The sequence below is a fragment of the Chamaea fasciata genome, unplaced genomic scaffold, assembly GCF_029207755.1.
Source record: "Chamaea fasciata isolate MVZ Bird 193981 ecotype frontalis unplaced genomic scaffold, bChaFas1.0.hap1 SCAF_2, whole genome shotgun sequence".
Classification (NCBI taxonomy): Eukaryota; Metazoa; Chordata; class Aves; order Passeriformes; family Sylviidae; genus Chamaea; species Chamaea fasciata.
The window spans coordinates 54,925,130-54,939,379 of record NW_027094087.1 but is presented as its reverse complement, the minus strand read 5'-3'; the positions used below and the strand labels follow the sequence as shown (position 1 = coordinate 54,939,379).

At 38.6% G+C, this 14,250-nt stretch overlaps 1 protein-coding gene across 1 annotated transcript in view; it reads left to right on the top strand.

Moving 5' to 3' along the window:
- Positions 1-14,250, top strand: part of GPALPP1 (GPALPP motifs containing 1) — a 17,548-nt gene extending 3,298 nt beyond the window's left edge. Inside the window, exons 2-8 of the mRNA XM_066176203.1 lie at positions 2,908-3,052; positions 4,075-4,173; positions 8,007-8,112; positions 10,646-10,780; positions 11,012-11,176; positions 11,595-11,693; positions 13,809-14,250. Of these exons, the coding sequence (XP_066032300.1) occupies positions 2,908-3,052; positions 4,075-4,173; positions 8,007-8,112; positions 10,646-10,780; positions 11,012-11,176; positions 11,595-11,693; positions 13,809-14,027 (968 nt within the window). The 3' untranslated portion in view covers positions 14,028-14,250. The remainder of the gene's footprint in view (positions 1-2,907; positions 3,053-4,074; positions 4,174-8,006; positions 8,113-10,645; positions 10,781-11,011; positions 11,177-11,594; positions 11,694-13,808) is intronic.

The window sequence follows — 14,250 nt, the reverse complement described above, 5'->3', positions numbered from 1 at the left end:
CCTTTCTGCTCTTTCTTGTGGCTCCCCAAACCATCCTGATTGTTAGTCTCAGTCAGTACCGTGATCGTATTAATTTTTAATCCCAAGTCTCTTTCCCCTCCATTTCTTTTCACCATGTCCAATGACTTTTTCTTCCTCAGGCTTTAAATGCCATTTTCCCTTCATTAGTCAGTCTCTGTCTCTATTTAATTTCTGGTTGTCCTGCTTAGGCTGTGGTTCCATGTACAAACAGTTCTTTCAGGGGAGGGCTGTGGTTTGCAATGCTATTTTTATGCCTTTTAAGTTCCCTGATGCAGCTTATTGCGTAGCCCATGCAAACAATTTTGCCAACATAATGGAGAGGAATTGGGATAAAAGTATGTGTGTTAGCCCTGGTGTTGAACAATATGCCAGTGGGACCAGTCGCCTTGCTTAAATAGTTTTGGTTTTACTAGTTCTGTGCAACTCACAAAACTACTCCTAATTTCTCTCTTCCTCCCTTTTATCAGACTCATCAAATTGTATCTGAGTTTGTTCCTTCCACTCCAAGTCTTTTCTTTTGCATTTAGAGCAAATGAAGTCTGCTTGTATAATGTCAGGGTACCAGGTGCCTGGAGAAAGCAGTTTGTGCAGATTTTGTCTGGGTTTTAAGTGCTTTTATTCAAGTGATGCTTTTTGTACTGAAAGATGGGACTTGATAGCAGTTTTTATTCCTACTTGTCATTCATCTGTTTGTTTCCTTTCATCTTGAACTTATTTTGCCTTTATAGGCTAGGGAGTTGTGTATGGGTATTTTTGAGGTGAGAGAAGTGGTTTGTTGTTTGATTTCTTTCCTTCCTAGTGCTGAAGTGGATTTGTGTGTCCCAGTTAAAGACTTTTCCATTACAATGAAAAAAAAAGTAGTGGCAGGTCTGCCTGGATTTTTGTAGCTAGTGGACTGTCTTTGTGTCTTGTGCTAAAGATGATTAAATGCTTTGTGAAACTCTCTTGAAGAATGTGATTTCTGCCTAGCCTTTGTCAGCTAACAATGGGACCATAATATGCATCAGGTTGTATTTTGTACTATCAAAAAGTTGTAGTTCTTCAACTGGAGATCTAATTTCCTGGTACCATTTATCTTTTCATCTGACCTTTGACTGTTCATAAAGGGAACAATGTCTTTTCCTCACCAAAACACCTCTCTGTCCTGCAAGTCTTGTACTCAGTGTTTTGGATATGAAGAGGAGGAATGGTGTCTGTGTGTCGGGATGCTAAATCATCAGTAGAATCAAATCTCCATTGCAAGGGACCGTGGACTGATTGTACTGTGTTTGTGTAAATGGGTGCCTTGCCCTGGACTGGGAAGGCCTCTTGCCTTGGGACCATTGCTGGGTTTTGCTTGCTCCAGCTGACCCCTTGTTGATCGAGCCTGTGACGGTATCTGTGTTAAGGGTCTTGTTTGGGGGGCACTTGCCATTGGGATCAGTGGCTAAGCTGCTTCTGGACCCACTGCACATGGTAGTATAGCCAAATAAATCTAGAAAGATCAGTGTCTGCTGGTGGGCACAGTGCCAGAAACAGCTCAGGCCTCTTAGCAGTGTTAGTGTCTGAATTTTAATTTTGCTGAAATATTACCCCAGAGGGTGAAGGTTTGAGTGGAGCATGAGAGCTCCATCCAATATCCTGGCCTTCTGACAGCAGCAATTCTTTGAATTCATTCTCTGAATGCCTAAATCATCTCTTTTTCAGCTGAGTACTTAAATCTGTCCCTGCTGTTTACATTTAGCTGAACTGGAAATAACCTTAATCATTACACCATTCCTAAAGCAGGCTGGCAATTAGTTTAATGCTTTATGGTCACAAATGCTCCCATTTAAGAATTTTTGGTCTCCCACGCTGTGTATGTACAGATGATATGTTTCCTCAGTAGTAAGCTTCAAATGCTTTATTAAAGGTGGTAATTTCTTTTAACTATACTGGTTTATGCCACACCCATTGTACATTAGTTGTTATATAAAACAGGACTTTCTAGTCCTGCTCCAAGAAGGTGCTCATGTAGTAATGGATTTGTGGTGTCCTTCACATCTGCAGAAACTGTCCTAAGTTGGAACAGTTCAGGGTAGGCCGTTGATGGAAATATGGTGCTGTAGTAGTTTGAAGGCAAAACAAATGAGAGGCTCCAAGTCAGAGATACAATTTAATAGGAAAAAAAAAAGGAAAGAAAGTAAAATAAAATCGATGCAATAATACAAAAGACCACTGACAGAGTCAGAATACAACCTGAGCGTAGTGATGGAAGCAGTCCAGATGAGGTGGTCTTCCTGAAGCAGTGATCCTGTAGAAAGGTCTGGTAGCTCGGGTCCTCTGGGAATCCAGTGGGTAAGCGCCCCTCTGGTGTTCAGAGTCTCAGCCTATATCCAGGCTGGAATGCTTGGTTTCTCCCTCTGGGCGGAGCATCCCACAATGGGATGGTGAGTCATGTGATAAGGCCTGATGGGCCCATTAACAGGAGGTAGTCCAGGAGGGGGTTATCTGTGAGCTGTGTAGCAAAGGTGCTGATGGCCCATTAACAGAAGATAAGCCAGAGTGGGGGAGGCAGGGAGCCCTGCCTCACCTGGTTTCAACAGTTCATGAAGATGGCGATAGAATATACTTCAACCCAGGACAGGTGCTGAAAGAAGTAACTTCTAGAAGTTTGTTTAGATACCTTCTCTAAATGCTAGACAGAAAGCAGTGATTGAATAAACTTAATTCCAAGTAAATATGTGTTTTGGAAATGCCGTCATAGATCATACTCATTTGAACATTTAGCAGGTGTCCTTATTAAACCTAGTCTAGTAGAAGGTTCCCTGCCCATGGCAGGGAGATTGGAACTAGATAATCTTTAAGGTCCCTTCCAATCCAAACCATTCTGTGATTTTATGACCCCAAATAACTCTGGATGTTCAGTTGCAGGACCAGCACTGCCTCCAGACTACAAAAGCAGCTGTAGCTCAGAAACTCCTGACAGTGGTGACGACTCAGAAGCTCTTCCTCTACCCAGAGACACAAACAGAGATTCTGAAGAGGAGACAGAAGGAGATCCAGCACCCAAGTGAGTATGCTTTCGTGTTATTTGTATATTTACAAATTGTATTGCAAATGTAATGTGTCTAACTTACGAAAAAGGGACAACGTTGTATATAAAAAGGTAAACTCTGTACCTGTGTAAAACTCTGGATTATATGTTCTGCATGTTCTTTGTGGCCAGGAATATTCTTTCAGCTGACCTGTTTGACACCCTATGGTGGAATTAAGTTATTTGGGGCAGTCAGATCTCTGCACTTATATGTTTTATTTTAGTTCTGCAAATTTGCATGTTTATGCTAAGGACAGACACCACTTACCATTTTTGTAAGTATTTGGTACTTGAGTTTTGCCCTGGTTTTGGTATGCTCACTCTCTTTGAGAGGCTGTAAGACCTGTTTATGGACATGAATTTTTGCATTTAATTAAGTCAACTCTAATGGAAAAACCTGAATTGTTTAGCAAGTAACAGGAGTCTGGAGATACTCTCATTTGATGGGTTGATTACTCACAATTGCTATGTTAAGAATTTGTGTGTGTTTGCTCTGAGCCTTGTGTAAGAGACTTGAAGGCCATTATGCCATCTTAATGAGTGCTAGAGTAATTATTATTCAATTTTTTTCTTGTTTTCTTAGTCAATAGTTTTTCAGCTAATTAGAATTGAACAGGAAAAATACTACTCAAAATGCAGACAGCGTATAAAAATGGAGAAAGAAGCGTACTGAATTTTAAATTACTTTGTGACTAGAAAATGGTATTTCAACATTATACTAAACTTCTTTCTACAGCAAAAGCATTCTTAATGTTGTTTTTTAAGTTTTTTTCTTTTTTTAAATGTCAGAATGTTTTTGAAGTGAATCTTATACTCCCAATTTTTTAATTGCTTCAAATAATTTTGGATCCTTTTGCACTGTTTCCTTGGTAACAGAAGGATATTTAGCACAGAAGACACTATGAAATAATTTTCTGTGGGTTTTTTTTTTTCTTTTTAAAATGTAGATAATTGCTATGCATGTCAAGGTAATTATTAAGTGAAATCTGTATTTGCAGAAAGCCAAAAAGAATTCATGAAGATGATGATGATGATGATGGCTTTTTTGGGCCAGCTCTTCCTCCTGGATTTAAAAAACAGGATGATTCTCCAGAGAGGTAATTAAAATGGAATTATATTCAGATTCTTTTCCTTAAAACACAATTATTTTAGATTAAATATTTTGTATCACTATTACAGAACATTTCAGTTGTGCACTTGAGATTCAGATGATTAGAGGTAATGCTTCCTCCATGTTCTGAGAAAAAGAACATCATTCCATTGAAACAGAGCACACAGCCCTCCTAGACCAGGTTGGAAGGAGAGTAAAAGGACTAATGTAAATTTTCTGAGATGTATTTTGGATGTCAGATTTCCTCCATTTCTTTTGATAGGTCTTGGATCAATGGAGAAAAAACAAATTACACAAAGATTAATAGTTCTGTAGTTCACTCTGGTCTGTGAGGGACTGGGGCAGTTTCCTTGTGTGTGGTGCAATACCATGTCCTTTGCTAATGCATCAAGTATTATTGTTTGTATGTCTCCAGGTACAAAACTACTCTGAACGCTGTAGGTTTCTAGAAAAGAGGCTGTCAAGTCTACCGAAATAAGCATCATTTATGGTCTCTCTCAGGAAGCTTTCCATTTGATTGCTTACAGTTATAAAATACCTCCACCCCAATTTATTGTATGGATTTTCTATACAGAACTCAACAGGCTGTTGAGTCTCACAGTCTTTTAGTCTTTATATCAATCTGTGCACTTCTTTCTATAATTTGAAATTATAGACCATAGCGAAATTGCTGTTTCCAAGGGGATACTTCCTGATGAGAAGTATAAGAGTCCCTTGATCACTTTTATCTTCTCCAGAGCAATAGGGAGTTGGTAGATAAAATAATATTTGCCTGTCAGGTATTAGTTTTCAGTTCCAGGAAAGTGACTCAATCTACTGTTGAGCTGTGTGTAAAATATACCAGCTCGAAAGAAATTTTAAAGTTAATTTTTTTTGTTTTGTTTGCATAAATTTTTATGATACTTGGCAGCATAAAATATATGTAACTAAGCAAGAATTTATGTAACTAAGGTTATTTGGAACTATCTTTCTTGTGTACATTTGGTTACACTTTTCTGTAATAATAAAACTCTTTTATAGTTGTGGGTATCATGCTCAGTGGGATCATTTGGTGCTTTGATGGTCCCACAAACATTTTCTTTTCCTTTTTCTTGTGTTCTATATGCACAAAGTATTATTTTAATTATAAAATTTAACATAATAATGTATTCTCTGTTAAAAAAATAAATGCTTGTGACTTCTAATATCAGCAGAGGTAGCCTTCTTGCTTTCTTGATTTTTGACATGAATACTTGTGGTAAAATGGAAGAGGAAGGGGCCATTCACTGAAGAGTTGGACTTGATGATTCTTGTGGGTCTCTTCTAACTCAGACTATTCTGTGACATCGAGGCAAGAGTCTGCTCTGTGTCTGTGATAGATTAAAACAGTAGAAGGCACTTGGCACTTGCTCTATTGTTTTTTCCTACCTCACCATACAATTGCTCCTAGCACACACTGAGAAAGCAGATTGAGGAGAGCTGTTATGCGCCCAGCCTGATTCCCTGAATAGGTGGGAACGGTGTGGTGTGATGTGTGGGAAGAGCCTTGTCTATCTTCCACCCCCGCACACCTGGGAGTCTGGGAGGCGTGTAAGCTGTGCAGGGCACAGACAGGGTGCTGCTGTCTGCCTGCTGCATTGCCCTTAAGCCTTGAGCAGATTGCCAGCTGCCAACTGAGCCATGAATAATTGAAACAAATGCAGGTCGTTTGTTTCAGTGTATGGACAGGCTGTTTATCAGTTCTGTGTGACATACTCATTCTTTTATAAAGCTTTTGTTCTCTTACATCTTTTCCAGACTTGTCAAAGCAACGTGTTTATGATTAGGGGCAGCTCGTGTGGCAATCTGCAGCTTGTTGAAAATGCTTTGAATCATTCCAGCATAAAATATATGTGTGAAAAGATTTCCTTCAATTTTGAAGATTATATTATTATTTATCAATGTTAGACAGAAGTGCAGCACTCATAAATGTTTCTGAAGTGTTCACACATCCAGGTAAAGAGCAAAGGTGATCTTAAAAAATTTTATGTTTTACATCAGAGGAATGCTGAAACACCCATCTTGAAATATGCATTAGCAAGGACTTCCAAGTCCAACAACAGGGGAATGTTCTTTGCCATATATGAAATGCAACAGTCCTTAAATTAAAGCTTAGTCCATGAGTTTGGGGGGTATTTTTTGAACACATGTAGGTACTGAAGTTGCCTGCAACAGTAAAATGTGTTTACCAGTTTTTTATTAGTAGTTAATATGTTATTAGAATCAATATATTATCAGAGTTAAAATATTACTAGTATTTAAATTCAATTCACCTATTCAGAGACCCTTTGGACATCCAGGAAACCATTAAGATCATGTCACCTGTGTACTGCTGAGGAAAGACCAAAGAGATGTTCATGTGGGGGAAAAAAAAAAAGCATAAGAAGTAGAAAGCATGGGAAGGATGAATATGAGAACTACTTTTCTATTCCTTGAAGGCTCTTTGACCTGTGACAGACTCAAACAGGGCATTTGAGACTGGTTCTTATTTACAGGTTGCACAGATACAGCCCATAACAGAGATGTTAATATATATATATTTTAGTAGAGAGCTTTTTTTATAGTTTGGTTAACCTGTCTCTCTATGCAGAATAAATGTACTTGTGTACTAAAACAAATGATTTTTTTGGCTGTATCTGTGTAAGTTTAAATTCTTTAAATTACATTAGGAATTTAAAACATGGTCTTGAAGGGAAGGGAAGGGAAGGGAAGACTGCAGCAGCTAGGTGGGGGTGGAACTTCAAAATTAACCCAGACTTCTTGGCTGGATTTAAAATCTCACCAGTGTCCTTGTCCTGGCCTAAGGTCATATATTTATTGTTCATGTCTGTATACCTGTGGTTGGTTCTTCAGCAAGAATTTGTGTCTTTTATTTCCCCTCTTTAAAGCCTGACAATATCACCACAGCAGGGCTGTACTTGATTAGATTATGTGAGATTGAGTAAAGGCCATAATTAGCAAATTCAGTTCAGGTGTTGTTACTTTTGATCACCTAAAGCTCACAACTGAAGGTCATACTAAACAAAGTCTGCTCTTAAGTTGGAAGGATGCTGTCACTTGGTTATGTCTTCAGGTGACAGTTGTTTGGGTTTTTAATTAGTTTCTATTAGCTTTAAAGAATATTATGGTGGACTATTAAGAGGAACCCGCATTCAAAAGACTTTCAATACAACAAACACGGTTTCTTTAAGCACAGTTTGTAGTATTCTTTTCACCACTGAAAAGAGATTTTCACCTTTCTGTGTTTGTGGAGACAACTGAGTTGCACTGCTTGCAGAGCCGCTGCTTAAAAACAAATCACTGACCTTAGCCAGACTCACAAAACTTGTCTTCTCTCTTTCCTACTCCAAGGTAAAATAAAATCAGAGCAGTTCACTGTTTCTGCTTATCAAAGGACAGTGAAACTGAGGTGCAAGACAAGAAGAATGAAATTGGGTGTGTTGATTGAGAAGGAGTGTATATTTGCCTTATCAGCTTGTGTTGCTCTTGAATCTGGTAAAGGAAGCTAAGGAACGAAAAAAGTGGATTTCTTTGACTGCATTGACTGAAAGTTGCATGCTGCAACTTTCCTGGGTTTTTTTTGCATCAAAACTGTCTGCACAGGTCCTCATGGCAAATGGAGACACTCAGTTATTTCTACAGTATGTGTTCACGGGGGCACACTTGGCGTGGGGAGGAAGGAAAGTCTTACTTCACATCAATGATTGATTTTTATTTTTATATTGTTCAGTTATATTTTTTCCCCCCTCAATTGAAAAAACATGTTTTTTTTTTTCTTTTTTTTTTTTTCCTGCTGTCAAGGCCCATTATAGGTCCTGCATTACCACCTGGCTTTAGGAAACCTTCAGAGGACACCAGGAGCAGATGTTTCATAGGACCGTCTGTTTCATCAGAATCCCGTCCCCAGGTTTGTGAAAAGAGAAGCCTTTTGTTTTAGTACAACCTATCTGAAATGGTTAAATAAGTTGCAGCCGGAAAGAGACTACCAGACATACTTCTCAGGATGACAGTTTAATTTTGGACCAGAAAGTGTCTGGCATATTTTTGCTGGAGTCAAATACTGGAGCATAAATAAGCTTAAAAAACCAAAACAAAATCAAAAATCAAACAAACAAACAAACAAAAAACCCCCCAAAAGGACTGGTCTGGTTTGTTGTGCTTTTGCTGTTAAATAGATGGTGCACTCACTGAACACAACCAATCTTGGCACCCTAAACTGCAGGCAGAAAACACATCTTCACCTCCTTAAAGATGTTTACTAGTGGCTACAACCTTTAAATAAGTTTATCCAAAAGAATACAATCAAGAATGGCATTACAGTGTCACTAAATTGTTCTTAGTAATTGCAGGATGACACCTGTAACTGGGAGTGAGGTGCAGGACAGTGACACTGACACATGTTTTTGGTTCATGTTTTTTGACTTTCCTGGTCATGTTAGGTAAAAACTAGTTCTGTAGTCTGCCATCCCTGGTTGCAAAATAATGCATGTACTACTAAAAAACATTCAGAACAAGACGTGTGATAGAATACAGCTATGGGGAAGATTGAACTCCCGAAACATGGGCTTCCAGTACCATTCTGAGGGATCCAAATTGCCTGTGGGAGGGCCTGGCAGGTAGGAGTAGCACTTTTAGAGAAGATCGTTCCCTTCTTGAGCAGCACCTCCTAAGCCAGGCAGGTGACCCTAAGACACCAAAAATGGTGCTGGATACCAGTGCTTAGGCAAGTGAATCTCTCCCATGCTATGATAAACTGAATATTAATTCCTTGGGAGAATTAATGGTTTTTCTGTTTTTTTAAAAAATACTTACTTTTTTACATTTAACTCCCAGACACTATGTGAGATGCTAGACACCCTAGGAAGGAAGGATACAAAGGCTGCTCTGAAACTTCCCTTTTTTTGTTAGTAGTTGCAAAGCATGTAATTCTTCAGCCTCCTACAATGAGTGGTGTTGTAATTCATCGTGCAGAAAGATTATCTGACATTTCTGAGATACTCATCGTCTTAAAACTCCAAATAACGATTAAGTAATTTATCATAGTGACAAATCTCCTGAGGCAGAGATGTCAAACCTGGTCTGCTTTTGTATTTTGCAAACAAAAAAGTCTCTTTTCTCATAAATACATCTTCTAGCATCAGCTTTTTTGCAGATATTACAGACCTTAGCTCTTTTCTCTTCCTAATAATTATCTTTTTATTACCTCTTCCTAATAATACTCTTTCTTGGTGGCTTTTAAAAAGAATTATTTAATCATTTTGTATTCAAGTACATCTTTAGGGGCATGCTGACTCTTCACTTTGCTTTAGTGACTCTAATGACTCACCACCTTGTGTGTGCTCAAGTAATGCTTTGTGCTTCTTGGCTACACAGCCTTGTCATCCTACTCCCCATTGCTTTATCATGCACAGTCAGACTGTAGCAAAATCTTTGCACTTTTGTAGCTATCAGGCACCTTAACTTTGCTCCCAGGGCACTGAGGCATCACCATTTTCTGTCTAGTTTTGCTTCCATCCACATCTGTACTGTTTTTACTTGGAGGGAGGACCATTGAGCTTTCTGTACAACCCCTGGCAACTAGGAAGATGATTGTTGGCATCTAGTCCCTAACTTATTTTTTTAGCCCTTCTCCAAAAAATTGCGCAGAATGCGATGTCAAAATCATGGAAACGTTAAGCTGGAAAAGACTTCCAGGATCATTGAGTCCAGCCTTGGACCCATCACCACCTTGTCAACTAGACTGTGGTACTAGGGGGCAAACCCAGTCGTTTTCTGAGCACTTCCAGGAATGGTGACTCCACCATCTCCTTGGCAGCCTGTTCCAATGCTTGATAACCCTTGCAGTGAAGATATTCTTCCTGAAGGGATCCATGAGGGATCAAAGAAGTGAATGACAGACCCAAGGGATTAGTTGGGGATGCTGTACACTCAGGGGCGTGGTACCATGTGTGCCACTGGTACCCTACCTCACACTTCAATCTTTCAGGCATCCTTACAGAATCTGAGCTCGAGACAGTTCTTGCAGTGTGGAATTGTGATCCTTATTAAGGAAATGCATCCAAATGTTGCTAGTGATGGTAAAGCTCAAAATATGGAGGTTGTATGCTTGTGTGTTCCAAATTTACCCATGGCCACAGAGGCTGTGTGGCTGTGTGCAGAGCAATGTAAAGCAGTAAGGCTTTGTGTGCTGCCAGTGCCTTTACCAGCAGTCTTGCCTCAGACAAGAGATGCTGCTTTTGACAAAATAGAGATGCAGTATCCATGTTCAAGTGCTAGAATGGGTCTAATCTTGAGTTCTAATCCAGGTTTTTGTTGTCTGGGAAATGCCTTGCATTAGGTTTACATGCTCTTCTAGACAAAGTCATTCTAATTTTATAAAGCTAAAGTGTTTCTTGATGCTCTTAGCGCAATGTTTGAAAGAAATGTTTTGTTTTTGGAAGCTGACAGATAGTAGCGAGGACGAAGACAGTTTTATAGGCCCAATGCCTGCAAAAGGACCAGTGGAGTCTGATGTGGCTAAAGAATTTGAACGCAGAGCTCAGAGAATGAAAGAAAAGCTTACTTCAGCAGACAGCGTAAGTTGGATTTCTTAATTTCTAGTATTTTGTTGCTGGAGTGTATTTGTCTTTCTCTTCACCTGTTTCTGTGTACACCTAGTTGCAGTTCTACTTGGGATGCTATGTGTTTGCAGGTGTTAACACAAAGAAAAAAAGTCCATGATTTCTGCTGAAAGCCAGGAGATTCAGATTGTAATTTTTGATTATGCTTTTTTCACTCTCCCTTCCACCCCTACTTCTTTTGCAAAGGATGAACCCAAACAAGTTACCAGGGAATCATGGATGACAGAGCTTCCACCTGAGTTAAAAAGCTTTGGATTTGGCCCAAGAACATTCAAGAGACGAACTGATGACAAATCAGGTGATAGATCTATTTGGACAGATACTCCAGCTGACAGAGAGAGAAAAGCCAAGGTGAGCAGTTATTTATTCATTCATATACACTTGCAGGCAGTAGGTATTACTGATATTCTGTGAAAACAAAGTAAAAGATACTGTGGATTGTTCAGTGAAATTTTCTTTCCCAGATTTTTGTTATCATAATTTGCAAATTCAGGCTTAAAGATAAAGACAATGAAGTAGCAGCATTAAATATCATTGATATGCATTAATTTCTGCTCCCTTTTTGCAGTAGTCAGATATTCTGTATCAGCTCATTGATTTTCCAATTAGCATGTCCAGTTTCTTCTTCTATCAAGCTGAGCAGAAAATATCTGATGGCCTCTCTTGTGGCCTTTACCCTCCAGATTTAATTAAAGTAGATATATATTTGCTTGCTTTTTACTTCAGACATTCTGATTACTATAGCATGTGATTTTCTTCTACTCATCAGGAAAGAGAAGAGGCAAAAAAGTCAAGCAATAAGGATAATGAAGAAATGGTAATATCTGAGAGAGACAAGAGGCTTACTGAGCAGGTGACTTCATACAATGTAAGTGTAATCACAAAATACTTCCTCTTTTTCCTTTAGTTCTTCATTCTTCTTCTGGTTCTCATTTCTAGTGCTGCTAGTTTCCATGGTGATGCCACTACAGTTTTCCCTTTTAGTGCCCAAACCTACTGCTGTTTTAAGACCTTAGAACACTTGGCATTAACGTCAACAAGAGCAGGATTGGGTCCTCTCCAACATGACAGAATTTGGGTTTGTGTCTATTGCCTCAGTTTTAGATGTCACTTTCCTTCAGTCATCCTCATGTCAGGACATGGTTGCTGGGACCTTAATTCAAATATTAGCTTGCTTCACCCAATTCTGACATCCCAAGAATAAAACAATAGTGTAGGTTTAACTTCTAGGCCAACATATGCACTAACCTAAAAGAGGCTTGATGGGGCTAAGCAGGTCACTGCATTAATTACCCTCTGTCATTAATTACATTAATTACTCATTACAGTAACTTCATTACATGTAGTTTTTCTCAGTCTCTACAGGAGCAGATAATGTTCACAGACAGATGTTGATTACTAGAAATCTGAACTCTGTGTCAAATTCCTTCTCACTTTTCTGTCTGTCAGCCCTGTCTGTCAGAGTGTGTAGACCACTGCCTGGCTTACAACTCTTACTTCCAGTTCTTCCTGATGTGTGGCCTGAACTCCTTTGGAAGGCAGTCTTGTCTCTTGAGAGGACAATTAACTTGAGAATCACATCTTTGGCTTATTTTACATGTTTGTCTGGCACTACTGATAATTCATTTGTAGTTCATTAAATCACATGTTTCTCCTGACTTAGAGACTTGCGAATCCAGACCTATTAGCATTCTGTCTTAAGGTTCTTCTTAGGTTTCAACCTGTTAAGGTGGTTCTTTTCTACTGTCACTATGAATATAGTAGAATAATTTTCATGTAAAATTATGAGTTTTGTTCTCTGCCTTAGCTGGAATAAAACATACACAGGCCTTTACTGTTTCTAAGATTCGTGGAGTTGTCCAAAAGTTTAAGAATTAATGTTTCTTGGGTTGTTTTGTTGTTTGTTTTTTCTTTATGTTAAATCAGCTCTTTTCTGATTTTCAAGTGGTTCTTGTGGGTATTTTTCTTTAAAAGCTTTTTCCTCTATTCCTTCCTATTTCTTTCTCCACTGACATTTACCAAGGATACTTCACTAGAACAGATTTCATTCTGAAAGTAGTTTCTTCTTTTGATGCTGATGGGACGTACATTCTCTGGTGCAATTTTGTCAACACTGACACAGTTACATCATGAATAAGTATTGTCTATTTTCCATGAGAACCGTTTCTTAACTCATGCATAAGCTATTATTTGCAAGTGTGATGTAGTAAGTGTTTGCACAGGAAGTGAAGGAAAATCAGTAGAAAACAGAGCTGCTCAACTTTTTTTCCCTTTGATGAGAGAATTGGTTTAGATACAGAAGTGCGCTGTATCTGAGCAAATGAGGGGCCTTTGTGGTCTTGTGAGAGCTAGTACTGCTCCTCTGTGATATCAGCAGAAGTTTTGTGTTGTGTTTGAGCTGGATCATGCTCTCTAAGAAATGCAGCTAAAGCCCTCGAATTGGCAAAACATATGCTCCAGCTCAAACCTGTGACTTCGTCCTGTGGGCTTTCAATGGATGATCCCAAGTTAGGAGCACACATTTAAAAACCCACTGTACTGCCTGAAAGATTAAAAGGGTGTCCAGCTTGTTCCTCCCCCTAGCAGTGACCAAATCCAGATGCTGTGGGGATGTGTATAGGAAACTAGGCCTGCACTTTGAAATATTTCTTGTGATATGGTGTCTTCATTCTGCCAATAATATCAGAGCAACTTTTATATTTCTTTTGCATTATGTTTATAATTTATCTGTATTGTCTGCAGAGATTCAACAACATGATTGCTATCTACAACAGTGAATTATTACTATTTTAGCCTAGACAAGATTGCTCACACTTTCTACTCCTTGTATGCTAAATTTATCATTCTATATCCAGTTACTAAGTTGTCTGCTTTTTCTGGAATATTTAGCCTTCATGACTTCAGTCTTTCCATTTGGATTTTCTGTATATTGTTGTTGATATTCTTTGATATTTTACTTCCTCTTCCTTCTTGTTTTTTCCAGGAGTCAAAGAGGTCAGAGTCTCTCATGGACATCCACCAGAAAAAGCTGAAGAGCAAAGCATCCGAAGAAAAGAGCAAACCTCAGGAAAGAAGGCCATTTGACCGAGAGCAGGATCTCAAAGTCAATCGCTTTGATGAAGCACAGAAGAAAGCTCTTATAAGAAAATCCAGAGATCTGAATAGTAAATTTGAGCACAGTAAAGGCAACATGTTTTTATAAGATGAAAGCATTAAGCTTTTTTGAAGTGAAGTCAATTAAAATTTGAATACTTAATTTTTTGTAAGTATTTTTCTGTAAATATTTGTATGCAAAATAAATATCCTGATGTTTAACTATTTTTCCTTGTCTGTAAATACTCTCTTAGGGAGGATCATCTGTACGAAAACTAAACTAGAAAAGAAATGTCCTGGTATTAAAAAAAAATAAATTTGCTACTTTAAAA